Source organism: Ammospiza caudacuta, chromosome 5, assembly GCF_027887145.1.
Source record: "Ammospiza caudacuta isolate bAmmCau1 chromosome 5, bAmmCau1.pri, whole genome shotgun sequence".
Lineage (NCBI taxonomy): Eukaryota > Metazoa > Chordata > Aves > Passeriformes > Passerellidae > Ammospiza > Ammospiza caudacuta.
Genome location: NC_080597.1, coordinates 10,626,097 through 10,652,444, shown reverse-complemented (window position 1 = coordinate 10,652,444; position 26,348 = coordinate 10,626,097). Strand labels below are relative to the sequence as shown.

Genomic DNA, 26,348 nt, shown 5'->3' with positions numbered 1-26,348 from the left:
CTGCTCACTTCTTGAGCACTGAAAACCAAGCACTGTACCCAAAGCAGCCTCCAAACACCCCATCAGCTCAAGTCCTTCTCTGTTTGCATGACACAGGCGCAGCAGGGAGCCTTCCTTTGGCCTTGCTCACCCACCAGCTGTGTCAGGAAGTTATCTTCCACACACTCCAGGAACCTCCTGGAGTGCTTCCTCTCTGCTGCTTCCTCTCTGTGCTGAATCCACTGGATCACATCCAGGAGCAAACAAACAACCTGACCCTAACTATAAGCAAAAAAAGAGCTCTTCTTGCTCTCTTGACCCAAGAGAAGGACCACAACCTTAGAGACTCACTGGCAAGCATACTGACACACCTGACATGCTACTAGATAACAGTGTGCTGAGCCTCACAGGCTTGAGATGTGCCATGCACACCCATGTGCAGGAGGATGCACATGTGGTTCTGACCCATGAGCTCAGGTGCTGATGACTGGGTCTCCATGCTTGTAACTTTTTCTGGCCACCCTGACTGATGGTGAGAGTAGAGCAGACATGATGACAGAGAGGGTGGGGCAGTCACATATGTCCTTAAATTTTCCCTCAGCTGAGGGAAAATTCAACATGAATTTTGGAGGAAGGAGGATGGCACATCAAATTTGTCCTACATAGACACAACTGTCATGGGAAGAACAATGGCAGAGAAGGAGGAAACCACAAGGGTCTCAGATCAATGAGAACTGCTGGTGTTTCAGAAAATCTCTATCCCATCAGATGGTGAGCAGGATAAGAGATTTTAAGTGAATGCCACAGCATCAATTTTGCCTCTGGTGTCAGCTCCAGATGGGGAATCCCCAGACAGATTCTCTATTCTGCCTGTGAGCATTAGGGTACAGGTAGTGTCTCCTGTCCTCGCTCACCTTCTCTTCCAAAGATGTTAGAGACAACTCCAGGGGAAAAAAACTGGGAGAGACTGAAGTCTGAAGAGAGTGGGAGAGACTGAAGTCAGTAGGGGCAACTGCATAAACAGTCCAAGATGGGAGCTTCAGCATTTCACTCAATTTTCTGTTCCTGCCATCCTTGGCTGTGACAGCCTCAGCCCCTGAAGATCCCAGGGATCATCTTCCTCTATTCTGTTACAGTCACTTGCCTTCATCTTTGTTCCCCACGTCTCTCTCCTCCTTTTCCTGACCTACTGACTTACTCCTTCTCAATCTTCAGCCCACCCTTTCCTTTCCCAGAGCAACCTCTGCACAAATGTTGTGGAAAACCCACACATTCTGATTTCTTCTCCTGAAAGTGTCCCAGCAATTTGTGTGATGCACCCTCCTGCATCTATATGAAATGCAAACCCTTTGGGGTGATAACTATCTACCCCTTCACATCAATGTCATGCCTAGTACAATAAGGCTCTGCATTTGCTTGGCACAGAAAATACAACTGTTATTAGGAACACCTTAAAAGCACCAAAGTAGAGTAAAAGAATAGGCATGAAAACAATGCCAAGTGTTGTGTGTGTTTTCCAGTTTCTTTTATATTTTGTGGGCAAGGGTCTCTTTCTGGATTATATGAAACCATTTCTTCTCTTCTGTACTTTATATTTGAGACTGCAGAATTGACAACAAAGCTTAGATTGGTGAATAAACAGAGACTGTGCTTTTTAAATTGGCAGGTGACATCAAGCAGGATTGCAAAATCGGGGGAATTAGATAATCTGAAAACAATCACGACAAACTGAAGGGTACAGGATGACATTCAAATGGGACAGATCAAAAATTACACACTTAGGTAGGAAAGTCTACCTCCACACATACAAAAGAAAATGGTTCATGAGGCATCAGACTTCTTTGACAGGATCTGTGAGCCACAGCACACCACAAGCTGCACAGAGATGAACAATATTATAATGCAAAAGTTAAACCAAACAGGAGCACTGACTATAACAGACATAAAGGAACACTTCTGCTCTCCTTGGCCAGCACAGCACCCAAATACAGCATTGTGCTCTAGCAGTGCCACTCAAGAGAGAGACGGACCAGCTGAAGGGAGCACAGAGAACCAGGAGAATGGCCAGAGCTGAAGGGGAAAAGATACAAGAGAAAGAACTGAAGAATGTGTTCAAAATATGATTTAGCCTAGGGAACACAAAGGAGGGACATGACAAAGACAAGGAATAGTTTTTCTCACCCACAGCTCAAAGGACAATGAATCAGAGCAAGCAAAGCAGAGAGGAGTTACAGAGGGGGTAAAATCCTTTAAGTGACAAAGCATAGGGCAACAATGACAGTCTGGACATACTGTGGACTGTCCATACATGGGGAATATGCTGGGCAAGCTTGTTAAAGAACATGCTGGACAGGCATTTGATATTCTGCTTTTAAAAAATCTTTCCTTTTCCCATTTCCTATGATTTAAATGATTTTGGTGAGAGGTAGGTTTCTTTGGCATTTCAGCATAGTCCAGAGCCCAACCAGTCAGCCTTTGGCACCAAGGGAGATGTTAGCCTGCAGGGTTCTGCCACTGGTAACACCATTGTTCCAGGTCTTGCTAGCACCTTTATGGATTGAAATCTCTAAAGAACAGAGAAGGCAGCTGCCCTTCATGGTTTCCCAAGTATGTCTGGCAAATACCAATGCCTTGTGGGATGACCTTTCCCACTTTTCAGGGAAGGAGCTGGATATGACTGCTGTTATTTTGTCCCTCCAGAGACAGACGTCAGCACAGGCCCTGGAAGGTGAGCAGGACAGAGAACAATGTGTAAATAGAGTGAGCTTCAGCTTCTCCAAATGTATGTCCCACTCAGTGGCGATGCTGAAGAAAACCAAGGGAGCAAACTATGGCATTCCTCACCCTGGATAAAACTCCCTCTTGCTCCAGGACACGACACAGAGAGGCTAAGGCTCATCACATGCCAGCCCTGCTTCCCCTTGTGTAGCTCCCTTGGTTTCACTGACACTGTTGCTGATCTGGATCAGAATCTAGCTCAGGAGCAGCTCAAGGGGTTCATTTCTTGAAGATGCTTCCCTTTGGCTATTCTGCACATGTCCTGTGAGTAAGCAAAAGACTGTTCTTTGGCATCATTCAGTCAGTGACCTGATCAGACAGACACTCTTCATACAGCACCTTGAACATATACAGCATTGTATAAATACACACTGTTACAGCTTATTGTTACTTCCATTCCATAAACAAATCCTAATGGCACAGATAGCTTTTTAATTTAGTCCTGACTGTGGATTTTCCCAGGTATTCTGAGATGTGGAAATGCCTTTGCCGGCCTACAGAGACAGAGGCTGCTCCTCCACTCACGTGTGTGAGCAAGTCTGAGTAGAAGTGGTTTTGCCATCAAAATTACCCAATTCTGAAGGCTACCTGAATTCAGGAGTGGTCCCACAATAAAGGCACTTGTGCTTTCCTGAGGATGGACCTCAGTTTGCTGATATGGCCAAATGAGGCAGTAATCAGGGGCACTCCATGCTGTAAATGAGGGGTAGCAGTAACATGCCTCTACTCTTCCTCTATGACAAACAAATTGCTAAATGCCATGTCTGGAGTGAAATTATCATCTGTGTTTATTTTCAAAATAAAAGGTGAATTCTGTACTGCTAGGAGAAATAGTTTCAAAAGAGAAGGCTTCCAGTTAATTACCTTGGTCCACATTAGGGTACGTAAACAGCTCAAGAAACAACCTTTTCTCTAAACAATGTTTAATTCTCCCTTCTTGTTATTGACCAGTTATCCTTCCAAAAGTAAGAGAAAGACCTATAAATAATATTTCACATTCAGAGGGCAGAGATTTCCTAGTAAGGGTGAGGAAACAACCTCATTTTATAAATGGAGTGATTAGGCTATAGAGGCCATGAGTCAGAAAGGTACTCCAGCATGCCGCCAGCTTTAAAGGCATAAACAATCCTAATGAAGTCAGCAGCACTGCCTGTGAGCTTAAATTTAGGCACAGACCTGAAAATATCTTCTTAAATTGGGATCAGAGAGGAAAAGCGTAGAACCTTAAAAAAAAAAAAACCCAACAAGCCATTCTTAGCCTACCTGTTCACTACAGCCACAGGGATGGGGACACCCTAACAGCTGTAAGCCAAACACTGAATGCCTTGGCAAACTCTTCTCAGGGGTCTTGCCCATGGGCAGCACCATCACAGTTGCCCTGAGTCCTGCAGCTAGAAGAAGCTGTCTCATCTGCCTCATAATGGTGTCTTAGTCTGGTGTGAGCAGAAGGTGACTGTCCTTCCCTGACCTCACCATCTGGCAGGACAGCTCTAACACCATCACCGGGGACCCACCTGGTGAGGTCCACAATCAGGACAGGGATTTACTTCCCGGCCCAGGTCACCAATGCTGTCATGATTTGACTTCCCAACTGTCCTCCTGACCAAATATTCACATGTTTTTATGCACCACTGCTGTGATGTGGCCAAAATCAGGCCTTATTCATTTAGCCACCCAAGTCCATTACTCATCTCCAAATACACAGTCTAACTTCCCAGGGCTGAGCTTAAGTTCAAAAGCCTCACAGGAGGTCTCTAGGCTGTTCCCCACCAGTAGAAGAACCTACACTGAACATCAAGCACAGGCAACTCTTATCCCCTTTGAATGGAACCAGATCCAGTGGTCTCACAGCACCACGTAAAGCTGGGCAGTAAATAACAATGGGGAAAACTAGTGATAAAAAAATGAAAATTATTTCACTTCCCAGGCCAGCTGAGGTGTCCAAATGAAGCAAAGTGAGTCTTCCCCACCTGTCACAGCCATGAAGAGGAATGCACTGCACAGAGTCCAAGGGCTGATGACTGTGGTGAGTAACTGAGCTTGCCTCTTAGTCTGCTCACCCCAGCCCCTAGTCCCAGCAACGCTCTTTCCCCTTCTGAAAATAAACCAGCATTTTTCACTCATTACACCGCAAACTTGTTTAATTACTAGACACAGCAGCATGATAAGAACAATAATTTTAACTGGAGGGGGCTTCCTGTTATCCTGGCTATAGCCATATCCTGAGCAAATAAAAACTCAGGCTTTTAGTCCCAGCACTGACACAGCTTTAGCTCTGGTTATTATTTCATAAACAGGAAGCGTCTCTGAGTTATCTCCCTGCATGAACTTTGGGGTAAAGACCTTTACTCCGCCTCACTGGGGCCACCTCCCTGATGAGCAAGTTTTGTGTGCTTTGGTGAGATTTAAGGATGCATTCGAAGCCCAGCAGGGCTGGCCTGTTTCTGGCATTAAATGGGATCTGATCCACAAGGAGGACGGGGTCAGATTTTCCGGCTTTCCCGGCCCCACGTGTGACAGGGATAGCGTGCAGGCAGGTCCCTGCCTGTGCTCAGCTCCAGCAGCCGCACCGGTGGCGAGGTGCAATTTACAAATATTACCCAGATTAATTCCATGAGCCACCCACATAGAAAACTACCGATGTGGCTGCTAAAAATACACCCTGAATTGCAACAAAGTTGTCAAGAATAAGTAAGGAGCTAAGCGAAGAGGAACGAAACCAAAACAGAGGTAATCACTGTTTAGAAAATAAAGGTTAATACATATAAATACCTCTCTTTATGCAATTGTGAAGGATGCCAGGTACCAGACGCCAAGGAAATCGCTGGAGACACCCATCCTAAGCAAAATCCACCCACAGCCTGTGCTGTCTGGCATACCCCCTCTTAAACTGGGGTCTCCCCTGGACCATAGAGCCTGGATCTGTTCTTTGCACAATAGGAAACATCACAAGGCGAGTGCAAAGGTGAGAATAAAACTGCCCAGAAGAGGGGCCACAGAACCAGATTCTTGCCTGGCTCAAGCCATTCAGCTCCTCTGTACCAAGCCACTCCTGATGAAGCCACATCTCTGGTGCTCAGAAAGGATGGCAGCCACCAGCTTGCCCCAAGTCTGGAGCAGAGGCCATGTAGGATTACACCTGATGAGGTTTGCTTTGAAACTCAACTCATTTCCTTGTACAGCTCACAAACGAAACTAAAAACCAGGTCAAACATTGCGCAGCAGTGTTACTTCTGTTTTGTTTCACTCGTTTTATTTTTATATCCTTCATTTTGCTACTAAGCTCTCCACCACCAGGAAAAAAAATTAAAAAAAAAAAAAAAAGAGGAAAAACCTAGGAGAGGAGAAGGTAAGAGCAAAACCTCCAAACTATTTAAAACAAATGGGAAAATTCTCCTGGCTCAGTGTGTGTGGGAGAGGATTTCACACCAGATAGTCACTTATTTATCATGCCTCGCCTATTAATATCAGGTGAGGCACCATTCTGCTTCCCAGAAATGGTATTTAAGCCAGCTGCTCTGCACAAGCACACACCACCCTCACCTGCACGTCAAGAACGCTGGGTGACTTTCCGCCTGTGCTCTGTGTTACCACTCACTTCAATTTCTACTGGAACCACTTCATAAGGCCTTTGAGGTGTCACATTTCCTCCCAGGGTGCTTTTTCTGTCAAAGAGCCTATGTTCTGAAATCGGTACGGCGGGGATACGGTTTCACCTTCCCTCGCCTGCCTTGCGGTGCTGGCGGTGGGCGTGCATGTGTGCCACCCGAGAGCTGCGCCTGCCCTTCGCAGCGCCGATCCGAGCCCTCGGCTCCTATGCTCGGTTCCGGTGCTCTCCTCGGTGCCCTGACTCTACCTGATGCTCCAGAGGAGGGCTACAGACCGAACTGCTTGTGCACACAAAGGTGAGGCTCGCAAGGGAGGATGGCAGTCCTTGCCTCCCTCCAAGGAGGAAATTGCATCCTCTGCGATAAGTAAGTTTTTATCTATGCACTGCGATATTGCAGGGAATTCTAAGGACCTCTCATGGCAACTAGGAGGCGAAAAACAATCATTAACCCCTCCTCCACCTCCCTCGAAGCCATTCAGCAGTAATTTAACCCGCAAGCATACAGCAACACAACAGAGATAAAACAATTTCTGTCAGCCTTTACGCTATCTCCGGCTCCTGCCATTCAGGATATTCACCTATTTTGAGGCTTAAGGCATGCTGCACAGCCTGGCCGCAGACCGTTCCGTATCTGCTGCGGGAAATTTGTTTCTACGGGTCACTTTCAGGGCATTTTCCCCCATCTGCTCTCTTTTCCAGTCAGGCAGAAGCAGGGGCGCCGCTCAAGTTAGGATGCTCTAAGGAACCGCTAAACTTCCACCGCAAGCTCCGGTGCAGCACCGCCGCCCCCTCCTCAGGAAGAAGCCGGCGCCCTGCTCGCCCCGGCGGTGGCCGAGGCCTCTTCTCCTCTCCTCTCCTCTCCTCTTCCCTCCCCTCCCCTGCGCTGCCCTGCCCGGCTCCGGGGAGGCGGCCGTGCCGGCGCTCGCCCACTGCGGCGCGCCGGGAAGGAAGGGGAGCGCGGCCGGGCTGACCGCAGGCCCCGCGGCCGCTCCGCCCCGGCTGTGCGGACCCGCCGGGCGCAGCCGCTCTCCGAGGGGCCCCGCACCGCCCGCACGGCCCCGCACCGCCGCCGGATGCGGCCCGGCGAGGAGCGAACTTCAGAGCCATCGCCGCATGAGCCCCCCGGCCGGCGGCGCCCGCCCGAGAGGGGCTGGGGGGCTCCGGTGCGGTGCCGGCCGAGCCTCGCCGGCCCGGTCACACCGCGGGGGGGTCAGGCGCGGCCCCGGGGACCGTCGGGCGGGCGCCGGGCAGGTACGCGCCGGGGCTGCGAGCTCCGCGCCGTCCCGGGTGCTGGCGGGCTCCCCCCTCCCGCGGCGGGGCCCCGCTGCCGGGGAGGCGCCGGGGGCGGCCCGGGCGCGGGGCGGGGAGCGGAGGGGGGGCTGCCCGGACGGGGCCGGGGCCGAGGCCGGGGCCGCTCGGCGGCGAGACGCGGCCGCCAGAGGGCGCCGCCGCGGGCTGGCCTCGACCGGCACCCCGGGCCCGCCGCGGCCCCTCCGCCGGCACCGGCCCCGGCCCCGCCGCGGGCCCCGCTCCCCGCCGGCCCCGCGCACGGCGGCACCGAGCCCGGCCGCGGCCAGCGCGGGGAGAGCCGGCCGTGCTGCGTGCGCGAACGAAAATGCTCCTCTTTGTCTGCCCGCCTCCGGCGGGGTCCGGACTCGGAACAGCGGGTGAGCCCGGGGCTGCCCAGAAATAACCCGCCGGGCCACCGGTAACTTTACACCGCCCGCCGAGGGCCCTCCGCGCGGGCGCCGCAGCCCGGGCTCGATTTCCTCCTCAGATAAGTTTTACCGGCCTCGCCATGGGGAGCAAAGTGCCGTGTCCCCGTGGCGCCCTCCCCGCGCCCCTCCGCGCCCGGGTCTCCGCAGCCACGGAGCGAGCGGCCCCGGGCGGGATGGCACGGCCGCCGGGGGATGTCCCTCCGCTTTATGTAACGCTGCCCGGGCAGCGCCGAGCCGGGAGGGGTGACGGGGAAGGGTAAATGCGTCGCGAGGGGATTTAAATTAACCTCGATACATCTCTGAATTTTTCTTTTTTAACAGACACCCTGTACTACACATCGATCTAGCGCACACAGACGTATATATACACACACACATATATAAATGTATATATATATATATATGATTATTGTGATTTTTCTACCCTGAAAGAAACTAAGTTGGGGTACTTGGGCTTCTCGCTACAGCCCGGGCTGGACTGAAGCAGAAGCCAGGGGAGCTGACAGCAGGCTCCAGCAGCCCCGTACCCGTTCCCCGCCGCCGCTGCCCGCGGAGTCCCCGCGCCTCGGAGAGGAGCCACGGCGGGGGGAACTCCCGGGAAACCGGCGAGCGGAGAGGGGTAGCCGGTCCTGGGAAAGCGAACTGCGGCGAGGGGCAGGCAGGCAGCAGGCACACACACACACAGAGACACACACACACACGGAGGCGCAAGGCGAGCTCCGTCCACCTCATTGTTCTGCTCGGCACCGGCACGGACTTCACCCACCGCCCCCCGCCGGGGACCGAGCGCCCGGGACCGCGGGGCCGGGCACCGGCAGCGCCGGGGGGCGACCCGCGCCTCGCCCCGCTCCCGCCGGGCGCCGGGGAGGGCGATGGTGTCCCCCGCCTCCCGCAACACCGGCCGGGGCCACGGCGAGCGGCGGGGACCCCCTGCTCCCCCCTCCCTCCCTCCCTCCGTCCCCCGCTGCGGCCGGGCCAGGGGTGCCGGCGGGGCGGGCCGGGCCGGGGCTTACCTTCGTACATGGGGGCCATCGGTGCAAGGACGCCTGTTATTCATGGCAACGCCGCCACGAACGACGCGAGATCGCAGCCCCCCAAACTCAACACACATCTGCCATCTTGAGCGGGTGTCTCTCGGCGGAGGCGAAGCTGCCGCCTGCCTTCTGCATCGCTGCCCACCTCAGCGCGGGGGGAGCCGGGCACATCCAGCCCCGCTGCCGGCCCTCCGACGCGGCCGGGGCGGGCGGGCGAGCGGGCGGGGGGCGGCGGCGCCGGGCCGGGCCGGGCCGGGCCGGGGCCGGGGCGAGGCGCGGGGCCGGGCAGGGGCGGCGGGCGGCGGGGCCCCCCCGGCTCGGGACGGCGGCGCTGGGGAGGGAGGGAGGGAGAGAGGGAGGGAGGGAAGGAGAGAGGGAGGGAGGAAAGGAGAGGGAGGGAGGGAAGGAGGGGGGCTGGCGCCGTGCCCCCGCTCTCAGCGCGGCATGGCTGCGTGTACCGGGGCGCCTGCAAAAGTTGCGCTGGGGGTGAGAGGAAGGGAGAGAGAGACGGAGGGAGAGAGAGGGAGACGGAGACCGAGACGGAAAGGAGGAAGAAAAAAAAGGAGGAAAAAAAAAAAAAAGCAGAGAAGGGAGTTTGCAAATAATCAAGCGCCGATGGCACCGATCGCGGCTTCCCAGAAGGAGCGGGAGCGAGCGAGAGAAACCCTCTGCTGAGATTATGTGGGATCTTGTTTAACAACACATTTCAATCAGGAGAAAAAAGGAACAGTCAACAGAAGTTGGTGAAACACTTCTGTCTTCCCCCCCTCCTCTTTATAGAAAAGAGAGGAAAGGAAAAAAATAAAAAGGCAGCTGATTGAAGCTTTGCAACTCGCTGGCTGTGGGGATCGTATAATTTGTGCTCATGCTTTACAATAGCGTGGAAAATTCCTACCTCTCCCCCTCTCCCCAAATAAATCTTCTGTTCCCTCAAGGCATTTCACAATCTGGTTCACTGACAAAAGTTCCAATTTATCTTTTTTTTTTTTTTTTTCGTTTAGCTTACTTGCAGTGTAAATATTTAGCGGATGCATTTAAAATAAACATACGTTGTTGCTTTTAGGAGTCAGGTTGTGTTTTTGTTTTGTTTTGTTTTGTTTTTAATAGGAACCACATCAAAGAAGTGTTTACTAACTGAGATTGACAGCCTATTCTTCCCCTCCCTCTCTTCCCTCCCCCCCCCCCAACCCCCCCGGTTTTTTTTAATTTTAAATCATCCTTCTCTCCGGTTGAGCTCTTGCTGTAGGAGCACCAACCCGACGACCATCATTTTTTGTCGGTGCACAGAGGAAAGCTGTAGGTGCAGGCACAGGAACCCCCTTTGCCTGGCAGGAGCTTTACAAAGGAAGGTCAGCCACCAGGTACCCACTGCGCAGGCAAAGGAAGCTGAGACTCATGCAAAGCCTCTGGCAAAGGTGGAAACCAAACCTCGGGCTGTGATCCTGCATTAGCAGCCGTCTGGATCTGCCTGCCTGGAGCTCCTTGCAGATGAGCAGTCTGGGACTGGACCGGTGAAGATGTAACTCCCTTTGTGCCTGCTGATCCCCCCAAACGCTGCCTCTCGCTGCTGCTGGTGCCTCCCAGAGCTCTCCCACCGCGGCACTTGGTCGCAGCAGGGCTCAACACCCGGCTACTCCCACTGATGCCTCGAGGACGAGGCGAGAGGTAACTTTTCCTGGGGGATTTCAGTGCGAGCCAGGCGTTCCAGCCAGCCTGGCCCTTGTCTCGGGGTGCTGCGGGTGCTAGGCTGGCACACAAAAGCAGTCAGGGCACATCAATGCTGCCCGGCCGATGGAGCAGGATGCCCATGGCTTTGCTGCCGAGGATGCGAGCCCCAGGCTCCTCTGGGCCATCTTTGTTTGCAAGGCATCTTCAGCGTTTTGCATGATTTTTCTCCTTCCCCTGAAAAATGCCTGGAACTACAGGAGAGCTGTCTCACGCCCCATTAGCATCCTGTTTGCAACATGAAGCTGAGGATACATTTTAAATGTGTCAGGGAGTGCCACGCAGGGCTGGTGGAGGTGATTGAGGCTCCAAAGCGGGTTGGGATGGCACTGGAGGAGTACGTACAGCAGAGGGAGCAAAACCTGCTCCCGGCTCATCCCTGCTTCGTTTTGAGAGTGATCCCGAGATTAACCATCACTAAATCTTGGAAAGAAATGGACCTGCCTTCAGCTGGACCACTGGGGAAGTCCAGGCCAGAGATGGAGGGCAAGCGTGCAGATGACAGCAGGAACAGCATTTGAACTTGTTTCCTGTCCCTCTTTTATTTAGCTATGGCAACTCTCAGGGTTCAGCTCTAGGCATGAAAGTCTCATATTTTACTAAAACATGTTTCTGGTCATTGTAATTCTGCACTGCTGCCTTCTTTATGATGGAGAACCTTATCTGCTTTCCAAGGCTGCTGATGTTTCTGATCCCAGCCTGCCTCCCTGCAGGGGGAGACACAAGAGGAGATATGGAAAAGTGTTGGAGAAGTCTTGGAGAAGAGCAGAGGAGAAAACTAGAGGAGTGGGCTGCTACAGGAACCAGTTTTACTTCTTGGCATTGCATTCTGCTGCAGTGTGGCTCCAGGTCACCACATCAGCCTCACTCTCCTCAGCTGCAGAATGGGGGAAGATGTCCCAGTCTTTGCTGTGTGAGAGTTCCTTCTTCCTTTCTTTCACCCTGGGCCATCCCATAGCCTGGGGGGTTTGTGCTAATTCCACATCCATCAAAGCTGGCATGACACAGGAGCTTCAAATATAAACCAAACCCACTCCTTGCCAGAAGGAAAGGAGGAAGAGGTCGTCAGAGATGTCTGCAGGACTCACCATGTGTGGCTTGGGGTTGTCAGAGATGTCTGCAGGACTCACCATGTGTGGCCTGGGCACTGAAGTGGTGCCCTGGCCCTATGGCTGGTGGGTGGAGCACAAATGGGGACACAGGAGCATCCAAACCTGTGTGTGACATACTTAGGCAAATGCTAAAGCTGTTGGCTTCAAAGCACAGGTTAATCTGCTTGTCTCAGGGAAAAGGTGCTGAACTTGATGGACTGCTTGGCTGGTCCAGGACAGCAATTCCTGAATGTCTCTCAGGTTCAATATCACCTGGGACATTACAGACTCTCATCCACTTACAATTTGTCCAAAGATAGGAAAATTAATGGGTATGTTTTCACCAACAAGGACTGTTCTGATCTTACATGTTTTTAAATGTTGTTACCAAATGAGGCCACATTTGGTAAATAAAACCCAGCTCAAACAGGTCCTGACCTCAGCCCCAGACTGGCTATGAAAACATGGTGCATAGACAATGCTGGTGATTTCTGGGCATGTAGAGGGAGCAGGGATTTGCCCAGCCAGGCACAGCCTTCCTCCCCAGCTCACACAGGGGCCTCCTCCTGACTGACTCTTTTGTAGAGGACTTGGGTTGTGTGATTGGAGCTAAGGGGGTACAACCTCTTGCTCTACTTCCCCACTGCTGTGAACAAATGGGGATGCACTCTGGACATGGCCCAGCTCTGAGCCCACAACTTTCTTTCCATTCTCCCCAAAACTGAGCATCCATGCAAGGATGTTACAGCCTTTGCCATCTGGGTCCCTGAGCCAAGGCCAGAGCTGTGGTGTGAACATGGCTGTGATGTGAACATGCCTGTGGTGTGCACATACCTGTCAGGAGCAGTCAGCAGCAGCAGAGCTGCAGCAGCCCTGGGGCAAGGCCATTCTGCTAGAGACATCATGGTCCACTCTCTTCCTGCTGGGACTGCAGGGGTGTCACTGAAATTTTGAGTCCTGAGAGACTTTCCCACCTCAACAGACGACCTCTTCCCTTCGTCCCCTTCACTTTGTGGGAGGATGGCAAGCCAGCACAGGAGAATCACCTTTTAATGCCTCGTCTGCAGGTTTTGTCATTTCTCCACTTTCATATTTGGCTCTCCCATGAACACAGCCCTAGTCTGGGTGCAGGTGCATGGCATGCTCAGCTGTGTCATGGAGCACCATGTGCTACCAAGGCAGCAGCATGGCCAGCTGTGTCTGACCTGGCTGCCAGGTGGTGGTGGCAGGCACTAAGCCAAGGATGCCCTTTTTACAGCACTCAAAGGTTCTCCATTTCTGCTCCAAATCTTGGTGGTCTTGGCATGTAACTCCTCCAGAAAGGCACCTGGTGTTTCACTGCTGTGTCTCAGGGGCCTGCTGGTAACAACCTGAGCCTTAATTGCAGTGGGAGCAGCAGGAGTCACTGTTTCTTGCTAGAATTGGAGAGAGTTTGGGCTTCTTTTTATTTTTCCCTCAGAAATTATTACAGATTTTGAAATACAAGTTTAAGAAGAAGGGTAGATGAGTTTTAAAACATTAAAATTTTGGTCATCATTCCCATTTTAGGGGGGTTGTGTGAGTGGAAACAAGATGCCCTTTGGTCTCTCAGAGCCAGAAATGCTATGGTGGTATCACCTCCTCTTCTTTGGTGCCTCTGCCAGACCCTGCCTGTGGGGCCTTGCCAGAGGTGCCTGCTGCTGAGATGCAGTTTATTCCTCTTTCCCCCAAAGTATATGGCTCCCTCCTCCCTTGGTTCAGTGTCCATCCACTGCACTTATTTCTTTGGAGAGATTGAGCCTAAAACTGTACTAATAAAAGACTATATGATACATTAAAAAACATCAACAACAAAAACATAAACAAAAAAAAACAAAAACAAAAAAGCAGAAGAGAAAGGCTGGAAGCACACAGGGTGAGCATGTCCCCTTCAGTGACAATCTTTCATACCTGTTCACCTTCATGGTGCTTCATTTTGGTGGAGCTGAAATGCAGCAAGTTATTAACAGGGATCAGGCCCCAAATCTTTCACATTAATCAAAGATAAATTTATTTTTTTTTTAACACCAGGGGAAGGTTTCCCAGTGAAATACACATACTTGCTTTCTTTTTAAATGTAAATCAGTGAGGGAATGGACAGTTTAATTAAAAGCAAAATTATTAGGTAAGTGCTGAGGGAATCTACATTATTTGCTGGGTACACTCACATATTTTTACTGGTGAGTCAATTGCAATTTTTAATTTCTTTCCACCTAGTAAGACTAACTCAGAGAGCAGCCACTGTGATGTGGAATATTTGGAGAAGGATTTTTCCATGGATAGCAGGAATGTCTGTTCTGTGTGCAAGTTGTGGATGCCCAGGCAGCCTGCTATGTTATGCCCATTACATCTCTGCTAATCACAGAATATTCTGAGTTGGAAGGGACCCACAAGGTTCACCATTAGCAGACACTTGCTATAGGCTGCCTCTTGGCATTACCTGGAGAAAATCCTGTCCCTTGTGACGGGGATTTTGGGTTGCTGCTAGTGACTGAGGCCATGTCACCTATCCCTCCACATGAAAGCCTTTTTGCCAGGCAGGTGTTTTGTGGAATCCCCCCTGCCCCTTCCCTCCAGCACTTATGTCTCTCTTTCACACAGCAAATGATCCAGATGGACTTCCAAGCACACCAGAAAAAGCCAGCAACTGGGCTGGGATATGACTGCTTATTTTGTAAAGTTCTGAGGGAAGGCCCTTATCTTTGAACACATAAGGAAAATATGCTGCATACTGGAGTAGGGCTGGGGACCCATGGCTCTGTCATAGCTGAAGTTCAAAATAAACCCACAAAAACTTACAGCACAAGTATCCCATGCACCAACAAGTGGAGCTTCATAAGAACTCAGATATTTTCACTCTGTCTGAGCATCAGTGGCTTCCTCGGTGCAGCTCATGTGATGTAAATGCCCCTTTCAGGGGGTAACAAATGGATCCATGGTGCAGGCTTGTCGCAGACATCTTTTCATGAAAAATCCTTTCCTTAGGATTTTTCCTCCTGAGAAGCTGAGAGACCTCAGGAACAAAATGTAAACAATGATTATCTGCTGCTGTGGAATGCAACAGGTGGATCTGTGACTGGTCTCATGTGGTTGTTTCTAATTAATGGCCAATCACAGTCCAGCTGGCTCAGACTCTCTGTCCAAGCCACAAACCTTTGTTATCATTCCTTTCTATTCTTGCTAGCTTTCTGATGAAACCTTTTCTTCTATTCTTTTAGTATAGTTTTAATTTAATATATATAATAAAATAATAAATCAAGCCTTCTGAAACATGGAGTCAGATCCTCATCTCTCCCCTCATCCAAGAACCCCTGTGAACACGGTCACACAGGCTTACAGTGGGATGGGACTCAATTCCCACTGTGAAACCAGATGATGCTGATAAAGCCTCAGTGCCTCCAACAGATGCACCCTGATGGAGACAGGAGTGTGGCAGAGAGAAGCAGGGCAGATGCTGTTAGACGCTCTGGGTCCCATGGACGGAGGGAAGGTGCAGTGCAAGCACACAGCCTGATCAGGGCTCCAGGGAAGGAGAGATCTGGGTCACCTCAGCCCAGCCTGACACCACATCTGATCACACTGCTCAGCTTGCTTCCCCAGCAGGAGCACTGCTGAAATAAATGCCCTAAAAATGACATGGCCTCTCCGTTTGAGGGGTTAAACACAATTTCCCATCGTCGAGCTTTTGCATTTGGCTCAGGTATTGTTGCAGGATCTTGGATCCCTTTCTTCTTATTATTAATAAAAGAAACTTTGAAATATATTTTAAAGAAAAGTGCTTATCAGATAATGAAATTCTAGCTGTGGTTGTCTTTCAAACAACCAGGGCCATGATTTAATTGGAAGTAATTATAGACTTTTCTGAAGTATAATTTTTAGGGTATTTTTTCCCCTGACATTTGCAGTGTGGAAATTAAAAATAAAACGATGTCAGAATCACGAGATTTCAATCTTTCTTCAAACAATAATGTGGGCTAGTGTCAGAGGTTTGTCCTTGGCTGGAAGAGAGAAAAACTCACAGAAGAAAATCCTTCTGGTGAAAATCACCAATAGCACCTACTGGTGCATTTGCTGTGCTGAGAAATTCCTGAGAGATTCCTGCTTCCCAGAGCTCACTGGAAACCCTCCTGCCTACCTCTGCTGCAGTGGGAAAGGGCACATCAGTACCTAGCTCCTGAGAGCACCGAATTTGTGATGCAGGCTTTGTTAATTATTCCATCTGTAAAGCTGTATTGAAAGGTACACTTAGAGCAAGGAAAAAAATTTCCCATTCTACACAACAAAAAATTAAATGTAGTCCTCGTGTCCTGCTGAAAACAAAGTTATTTCCATACTTCTTTTTCCTTCAGTTTTTTTTTTTTTTTTCAAATTTTTAAACAGGAAATTTTTCAGATTATCTCTTTCTACATTTTACCCTGTTTTCCCTTTGCAATTCCTCATCCTCCTTTGGTGAAACCATCAGTGTATCCCCTAAACTTTGGCTCACGCTTTCTGTCTTACTGAAAGTGCCATTTCCAAGGGAGGGACAGTCTCTGCCAGCATCAATTTAACCTGTTTAATGGCCAGTGGCATCAGCAGGGCCCCATGGGCAGAGCCTGAGCTCCTGCCAGCCTGTGGGGCTCTGCTGGTACTGGAGATGCTGTGATGCCCCCAGACACATATGCAGCCATCCAATGGACAGTTTGGCTCAGCCTCTTAAAACACATTCTCCAGACTTCAAATCATTTCTGTAGGGATGTGGATGCACACGTGGTGAATCATCTTGCACCCCAAATTCTCTGCTTCTGGATCCGAAATTTTGTAACTAATGCCCATTTAAAATCCATTCCCAAACTCCAGTCAAAGGGAACGGAAGGGGCTATTTCAGATTAAAAGGGCAACACAAATAAAACGTTCCATACAAGGCTGTGATTCACTCTATAAAATGCTGCAGAGGATTGTTTGAGGGATGCCCCGTTCTGCAAAAAGTCAAAGTGTGTTGACTTTTTGATGAGGCATTAGATGAGGTTCCCTATCATTACAGGCTCTATGGAGTTATTAACAGGATGATTTACAAGCCAAATTCCCACTTGGCAATGCCTGCCTGGCCCACTCATGTACCCCACCTCACTGCTCTGCTTTATTTATTCCACTTCACTTTCCACCTTAAAAATCCTATTGTGTGGCCTTTTCAGTGAAGAACAGCTATATTTCATCTCAGACATGGCTTCAGCAACAAGGGAAGGGATTTCCCTCTACTCTTCAGCCTCTGAAAAAGCCTTTTCAGAGAGATATTTTATTATATAGGAAAAAACTTATACAGACTGAGGTAGAAGTTTTGGTCAGGCCTTATAAAACAAACACAGTGACCTTAAAGTAATAGAACTTTCTGTGGCAATTTGCCAGAGCTGATCCTCTGTGCTATACTTCAGGGAGAAGAAGGGATGTGCTGACAGAAACCTCGTGGCTTCCAAACTGTGCGATGTGCGGAGCCTCAAGGGATTTTCTGGAAAGCAGCTGCTTTTCCAAAGTCAAACATTTTTATCCCCCTTCCCAAAATGGCCATCAGACCAGCAGTGTTTCAAAGACAAGCACACGTGTCTACTTCCAGAAAATATTTGAAATTGCAGGCAAAGTTTCCAAGACAGCAGAGATGGAGATTTTCTTTGCTTTAAATTTCTGAGTGTCTTCCAGCAGTCCTTCCCCTATCCTTGCACCCCTCCCTTGCTCACCTGGAGGTCTGAGCCCATGACCTGACACTGATCTATCTGGGGACTCTGTGGGCCAAGGAGTGCATTTGGTACAGGCAGTGCCAGCCACAACACAGCCCTGAGCTTGGCGGGATCCTTCTGGCCAGGGGTGGAAAACTCTTCTAGCATTTACACTTAAATGTGCAGTGGGTATTATCCCTTTTTCCAGCCCAGATCTCTATGAGAGCCAAATCTGGCCATGCTGTCCAACCACTGTTAATGCTGTACCAAAAGCCAAGCTATTGGTGAAAGTTTGACACAAAAGCATTGTGCCTTGCTGGTTAGTCACAACCTGTGACTATCACAGCTTTAAAAATTGTGATCATGAAGTCTTGTCTTGCGACCCTGCTGCCCACCCTTTTCCACAGAGAGAGAGAGAGAGGAATAAATATTTACTACTTCTCAAAATAACACCCAGCCACACTCACCCTTACTGCTGCAATGTAGTTCATCTAATTGAAATAAGAACATAAGTAAATTGTTTGTCAAGGCAGTTTATTAGGAAGAGATTGCTGTGTCAGGAGCTCCCTCACCGCGAGAGATGCTGTGTTGTCTCTCTTAATATTTAATGTCATTTAATAATATTTCCCAGTTAGGGGTGCAGGCTGATGCTATAGATTAAAGCCTGCCAAAGTGGGGAGGAATAAAAGCTTGAGGTCAGCTTCATTCCATTGACTTTTCCACCTGGAGGCTGGGCAAAGAGCAATGCTGCACTTTTTCCAAGGGACTCAGCCACTCCCTGGTACTTCTCTCAGCAGCTTTATCTCAGATTTGTGGATTTTGCCTTTCACTCACTCAGAAGGACATTATAAAGATGAGGACCACATCCTGAGGAGGTAGAGATGAGAAACCCACCTTTTTTTTCCTTTGGCATTTCCTTCCCATTTATCTTTGTGATGCTGCTCCACTTGGGCTCATTATTCAGACAGTACCATAAACTACTGAATTGCTCCCAATCTCATGACTGCATCTGCAGCTACAGCACTCTTGACCCTCGGTGACAAGCCTTGTTTTGGAAACCTCTGGGTTAAAGTCAGAAGTGTTTTAGCCCAAGGAGTGGGGATCTGCAGCTTAAATGTCAAAGCTCCCTGCTCATAAAGCATCCACCAGTGCTGCCTTGGTGTCACCCTCCAGCCCTCACAGACCTGCCTTGGCTGCACTGATGGTGCCTCAGTCCCCATGCCATCCCTCCAGACATCTCCTGGCAGCAATGGCTCTTCCTTGTTGAGAAAGACTCCTGGCTGAAGAACCATGGAGTCAGAGCCTTTTGAAGCTGCTGCATAATAAGCTGTATTCTTTCCCCAAACATCACCAGACAGTTCAACAATTACATGAACTTTGTAATCAGCCAAACCAGCATTGCCATCTACCTGACATACAGGTAGCACTTGTGAGTAATTTTACATAAAGGGCAGGTACTTTTGTACTCGGTGCACAGGCCTTGTGCACAAACAGCCATAGAAGGAGGGCCCAATTATAAATAAACTGTCCTTAGTTGTCACTTTGCTGTCTCTGACTTCCCACGCATTCAAATGGTGAGACTGATTCATTTAATCTTACTCTAAAGCAGCAAGCCACAGAGTCAGTTTCCTGACAGTTGCTTTAAAAAGCGTAGCTGAGCTCTCTTGAATTGTCTTCCCCTGTATTATATTTAGACATTGTGATTAGAGTATCTGTCATGATATGCTTTTACTTTAAGGCAGAAGTTCAAGCCGCTCCCTGAAAACAGAGATGCTCTGAAAGGGCCATGAGAGCTGGGGTTCAGCATTTGGGAGCAGAGGTCTTCAGCACCACTGGTGCTGCTGGCTCCCTTGCACAGGCAGCCTCATGAAAACCTGAGTTTTCAAATAAGTGCAACATTACTTACCATAATGAGGCTGCTGGGAAGGGTGGAGGCAGGAAAAGACTTAGCGGCTGTTTCCAAGGGTTTTAGAAATATCAGCTCAGCAATTCTTACCATCTTCCCTTCTCCCCTCCTTCCTTCTTCTCCCCTCCAAATCTTATCAAGGGCTTGGATGCAAAATCTGGACACTCCTGTCATATGAACATGGCTTTCATATGTTTGTGTCATTGCAAAGCAGATTATAATGACTACACTTCATGCATTTTACCCTAATTAAGTCAGTGGAGGTTTCAAGCAGATACAAACTTGACATGCAGCTCTGCCCTTGACAATTGCCTTACCAAAGAGAATACCTGAAAGCTCTTGTTTTGCTAAATATGCTATTTAATATTTTGTAATGCTCGGGTAAATGTAGTCATTGAATGTAGAGTCTTCTGTTCCTATAATATTGTGGAGGAGGTTATTAGAGTTATGCTGAAGGAGGTTTCCTTGTTCTGTTCCTTGCTTTGTCAGAGCACTTGGAAGATACTGAACTGAAGGTTCCAGTCCTGCTGACCATTTTCTGTGATGAGGAGACCCCCAGATTCCAGCAGACTCTCAGCCACTGCTCTGATGGCAGGAGCTCTCCTGCAGCCTGGCAAATGTGGCCAGGACCTGGCAGACAGGACAGACAGGACAAAGTGAAAGACACTCTGGGCTCTAAGGTACAAGAGGGGAGGGGAAGGGCTCTGTCTAGAGGGGGAATGGTAGAGAGCAGATGCCATGCCTCTGTTGTGTTTTGTTAACCCAAATTGAACACACTGTGGAATTCAACACACTGAATTGAATGGTGAGTTTCTCCCATGTGCCTTTTGTAGGATGCCTGTCTTCCTCTAGCTGATCTACAGAGATTTGTAAATCAATTATTGCTTCCACATACCCTCAGAGAAACTTGTGCTTTAGGTTTTATGTGAAGAAAACTTTAGGTCCTAGGTCCACATTCAAGTGTCTGTCCAAACATAATTGGATTACCATTCCTTTAAGACTGGTCATATTCCTTTTCCTCAGAAAAATTGTCACGAAGTTTTCCACCATCCCTGAGTCTCCAGAGAGAATCTTGGAGACTTGAAGGTGACTTTTCTGAAGAATGGTCTCAATATAATTCCAAAAATACTTTATAATTTGGAGCCTGCTCCTCAACCTCCAGCAGAGATCAAAGAGATCCCAGAAAAAATATTAAGCACCATGCATTCCTAGGAGCTGAGCCTTTGGCTGTAATGAATCAATCAACTATCCTTTTATCAGCCACATATAAACTGACTTAGGGCATTCTGCAGCCAAAGGCTACTTGTACAAGGCTGCTGGTTGAGCCATTGTTTTCATTAAAAAGTTTGACTCCAAAGGAAGATCTTTGTTTTCAAACAGGGTTTTTTACATCTTCCTGTTATTTTCACCTTCAAGCTTGCTCAGCCAGTTGGGTATGAAAAACTCGTTCTTGCTTCCTAGTGGCAAGACCATGTGTGGATGGTATGTATGGGGTGCTAATTACTATCTGCCATGGGTATTTATGGGGTTCCAATCACTACAGCACCGTGGTGCCAGGCACAATATTGAGATAAGCAGGCAAGTTATGGAACGTGGACTCTGCTCTTCCCACCCACAGTGGGAGACTGTGGAGACTTTGTCCTCTGGCTCATGCTCACATGCAGGCACCTGAGGAGAAGTGGGGTTTGTGCTTTGCTGTGGAGCAGCTCTGGCCTGTGAGCTGTACCTGGTACCCCTGGCTGTACCTGGTACCCCTGGCTCCATCTCGGATGACATCCTGCCCCTATCCCTCATGCTGGCCATGGCACTGGCTCTGTGACTCGTGGCACTGGGAGCAGAGCCCACAGAGCCTGTGGCCTTCACACCAGCTGCTGCTGAACTCTTTTCCATAGAATGTTTTTCCAAAATCCAGCAAACTGTGTCAACTGGGAGAGCAGAAATCAATTGAGGTGCCTGTGCAGGGTCACGGAAGGTGTCCCAGACAGACAGCATGGAAAGCTTTGATCTCTTTGGAGAAAGAAACTGCCATGGAGCAGAGGGCTGCTGGAAGCTGGCTGCATGAGAAAAATGTCTTAGTTTCTTCTGGCTACTGGCACTAAAGAGACACTTTGCTTCTCAGATAAACTCAACCCTTTGACCAAACTTGACCAAAGCTGTGGCCGGAGATTCAGTCTCAGCCTGATTCTGAGAAAAAAAAAAAAACATGCCTGGAACTCCATTTCTACCACTACAGAGAAATGAATATGAACCCACAAGAAAGTGGAGATGACATGAAAAAAATGCAGGTCACGGTAGCAGCTAGTTCTTAAGTGAGACAGACATAAATTTCTTTAATGTGGATATAAAAGGGGATGTATTTTGTTTCTGTTATTACTTGATTGTGGGAGGCTAAAGGGAAATTTTCTCACAACCTCAAGAAAGAAATGTTCAAAACCAGTTTTTAAAATGTGAAAATAAAACAAAAAAAGAAAAAGGAAATTTTGATAGATCTGTGTAATTTTTTATTTTTTTAATCAGCTCTGATGGTTCTAATTGATGTCCAAGGAGAAAGCTTGGTGATTTAGAGATGAAGAGGAAAAGAATTGCACCCTTGGTAAGCCCTGCCTATGGGACAGCAACCCCAGGACATGCTGAAAATGTTTAAATAAGGAATGTGTCATGAACCAACATTTATCTCCTACTTACCCTTACAGCTATTTCCTTACCCTCAAATTTTCAGAAATGAAAAGCTGTAAGGATCAGTAATTATGCTGAGACTTTTCCTTTATGTACCACTGCTCGCTCAAGAATTTCAGCCCATTACACAAATAGCAGTGATGTGCTTGTCGGCGCCCTTTGAAGCACAAAGTGCCATTGCTGCCAGCCTGGCTTCCTCAGAGGGAGATGAAGGGATGGAGGAGGGATGTCAGGACCCAGGACATCCCTCTGGCTGTCCTGAGCAGCCAAGACCCCTGCCAAGGATCTCAGAGCCCCTGGCACAGAGCCCAAGATGCCTGTGGATTTGATTGCGACCCATGGAGCAAATTACCAACCTTAGATGAAGTTCTGCAAGCCACGACAAATTAAGTAGAATGACACTGAATTTATCACAAGCTGAAAAAGTATATTTTGGGGTTTTTAGAATGGGGATTCAGGGGGGCAAGATGGAGGGATCTGGGCATGTCCAGCCTTTCTCCTTCTTCTTCTTGGCCTCCATCCTCTGCTGTGATGTTGGCACTTACAGATTGGCTTAGAGTAGAAGCTCACTGTCTAACATAGGTGATAGGTATTGGAAAGTAATTGTAAACATTATATATGTAGTTTTTAGTATAAAGACATAACAACTCCCCAGGGGCAGGCAGGGTGCCTTGGACTGTCTTGCTGAGCAGACCTCAGCAGGACAGGAGAAAGAATTTTATAGATAAGATACAATAAACAACCTTGAGACCGAGAAATGAAGAGTTCTGACTCAATCTTCAAGCGCTGGGCTGGGAAAAGAGACTCTGACCAGCTAGAGACCCGACAGAGGGAGATGACGGGATGGAGGAGGGAGATGAAGGGATGGAGGCTGCAATGCTTGGGATGCCCTCCCCTTCCTCACCCTCTCAAGTCGCTCATGCCCCTCCTGCTTTGCCCACACGGGGTTTTCTGGCCTCACTCCCCACCTGAGCTCTTTTGGGATGATGGAGCATTTCCAGAAGCTTGGGTGCACCTGGCAAACAGGGAATGGGCACCCAGCACCCAGTGCTCAAGTGCCAAGCAAGGCACTGATCCTACCTCTGCATTGCTGGGAGCTCTCTGTGACGCCAGAGGGTTCACAGAGAGCCAGCAGGGCTGGAGTCAGGTTACACTGACTCCCAAGGACCAGGCAGTGGCTTCCCATACGGGAAAATACATGCCCGTGTAAATAAAGAGGGAAATAATTATAAGTGAGTAATTAACTGAGCAGAAGTAAAAGTGGGAAGCTGAAAGACTGAAAGAAAAGAGAAGCGCAGGAGCTTTTTTGTAGATGCAGAGGCTTGCATTTCACATCTAAAGAAATAGAGGAAGAAATTTAAATGCATATTTGAAAAAAAAAATTGAGTGGGAAATGTGAAAAGAACCACTTTTATGAGGAAGCCTCTGAAGGGACAAAGCTATAAATGCACAATTCCAAATATCAACCATTTCTTCTTCAACAGTAAAAAAACTCAAATAATTCATTCTGTACAGAGTTAAAGCAAACTTTTGGAAAAGCACCTGGGAACAGTGCTGGGAATTGCCCACCCTATGATTTTTGCTCCTGCCACAGGGCAGTATGAGTGAAACATTATTTATTCCAAGAAACATTGCACTCCTTTCTTCTCAGCACTATCTTGCTTATAGTCAGGTGTATTTACAGAAACCTGCTCCAAGACCTGAGATGCACCAGTCTCCCAGCACTGTCCACTCAGTGGTCAGTGGAAGGATGAAGACTCCTGTCCAGGAAAATACCTTTTCCCAAAGACTCATAGAATGCTTTGTGTTGGAAGGCACCTTTAAACATCATCTGCTTCAACTCCCCTCCCACAGAAAGGGACATTTTCATCTAGATCATGTTGCCAGAGACCTGTCCAGCCTAACCTTGAGTGTTTCCAGGAATGGGGCCTCTATCACCCTCCCTGGGCAACCTGTGCTAGTGTTTCACCACCTTCATTGTAAAAAATTTCTTCTCTTTATCAAGTCTGAATCTACACTTTTATAATTTAAAACCCTTACTCCTTGCCCTGTTGTCCCTACTAAAAACTCAGTCTCCATCATTCTTATAGCCCCCTTCAGATACTGGAAGGCCACTATAAGGTGTCCCAGGAGCCCTCTCTTATCCCGTTGAACTCCATTTCTCTCAGCCTTTCCTCATGGAAGAGGTGTTCCCTCTAATCATCTTCAGATTAAGCAGAAAATGGCTTATCAGGGAGGCAGGATTTCACTCAGAGAGCTCCAGACTGAAAACCCAGTCTTTAACTTTCTCTGAAATACAAGATGAAAACCAAATCTAAATATGCATTCTTTGCTCAACTACCACAAGGTACCTTCTGTACCTTGCTGACATGACTCTGGTTGAAAGAAAATTCAGTGGGCAGTTTGTCACCAAATTAAAGTCACCACTATCAAATTAATTCTGGATGCAAATGAGCCAAGTAAATTTGATTGTACTTGTAGAAATGTATTTTGGACAATGATAAAGAACCTGGCCCAGTTGCTGCTCACTTAGCTCTGATGTAGGCAGCACTTGCATGGATTGCAGTTGGGGATGGGGTAATGGGACTGGTGGTGAAGGGGCTGGTGCTTGGAGACTAAATGACATTCCTCAGCCTGGGATAACTCAGAATCCCCAGAGACAGGGCAACCAGGTACCTGCTGCCATTTCTTCCAGTTAGGAGATAACAGGAGTGACACTGTAGGGAAAAGATTTAGGCAATGTGATTGGATTAAAAAAAAGGAAATAAAGTTCCTTTGTGATTCCTCTATGATTTTGTGGCTCTTAGAGCATGCTGGGTGGTGGGACTGGAAGTGTGGAAGCACCCAGAGACTTTATTAGCTTGACAAACTAGAAAGACTGATGTGTTTTGGCACTCCATCACCATTACTGGCCTTTGGTGAGGCAGTGTCTTTGGGCAATGCTATTTCCAGGGAGGATTTCTCTGGCCTTATGCATACCCTGCCTGTTGGGCACATGAGAGCTGTGCTATTCAACCCTCCTTCCCCTTGTTTGTATTCCTCATTCCCACACAATCCATAGGCAATGTTGGTATAGTGTCACTCCCCTCCCCCAAACTTTCCCTGTTTCAATTGGTGCCACCACAAAGGAATAGATTATTGCTGACACTGATCCCAATTTAATCCTTCCAATAATCTGATTTTCCCAAGCCTATTTATATCCTTGAAATGACAGTAGGGTTTAAAGTGATACAAATACCTGAGCCTAAGTGCTGGTACTCTCCACAGCAGTCTGGTCCAGTTTTGACCCTTCAGAATAAAATGTAACCCCAAATATTATTTGATTAATCCCTTCCCAAGTGTTTATAGTGCTAAACTGGTCCTTGGTTCCTCTTTTTTACTAGCTTTTTCACATTAGGTTTATTCTCCTATACACTAGTATCAAGCTGGAGTCCCAAAATAAGTTTTAAAACTCATATAAATGTAGAATTTCTTTTTCTTTTGTGAATTTTAATAACTTTCTGGTGTCTGAAAATGATCTAGAAGCAAAGCTTTCATAGTACTGCAAGAAGTATAAACCTGTTCTAATTTGTTATTTCATGCAGCAACCTGAGAACTTTTTTATTTTCCTGGGATTTGAGGTGATCAGCCAATGTTTTCTCCCATCCCCAATCTCCTTAAGAAGCTTATTAATGCTTTACATTGAAAATAAAGACACACCAATCTGAAAACAAAGCCATCCTTAGTGCTGGATATTGTAAATGTGCTTGCTGGACTATTTCCACTATTAGTAACCAATCCATTTTAATATTGCTCCTGCTTTTGCTAGATCTGCACAACCTCAGTTCACACGTAGCCAAGGAGTAGTTCAACCAGCAGTCAGATGGTTTTTGCCCTTTTTTTTCCCCCCACTCTTATAATTCAGTGCAGTGACTTGTTTATATAACCAAATCTTTTTGTTTCTCCAAAAGGGCCTTGGCTATTTCACTGGAGTGACAACATCCGTGGTAGGTGATGGTCTATTTTTTCCAGAGCAGAGGCCTCAGTTTTCAGCAGGATTTACACTCCAGTAATAAATATTTAAAGGAATTATAATGGAACTGAAGCAAAGAATGTCCGTCTGAAGTGCACACACACACACATG

At 48.3% G+C, this 26,348-nt stretch overlaps 1 protein-coding gene across 2 annotated transcripts in view; it reads right to left on the bottom strand.

Annotated features, from left to right (window-relative positions):
* Positions 1–9,326, bottom strand: part of HIPK2 (homeodomain interacting protein kinase 2) — a 128,017-nt gene extending 118,691 nt beyond the window's left edge. For both annotated transcript variants that reach the window (XM_058804524.1, XM_058804525.1), the window contains exon 1: positions 9,099–9,326. In XM_058804524.1, coding sequence (XP_058660507.1) covers positions 9,099–9,117 — 19 coding nt within the window. In that variant the 5' untranslated portion in view covers positions 9,118–9,326. The remainder of the gene's footprint in view (positions 1–9,098) is intronic.
* Between the last annotated feature and the right edge of the window lie 17,022 nt (positions 9,327–26,348).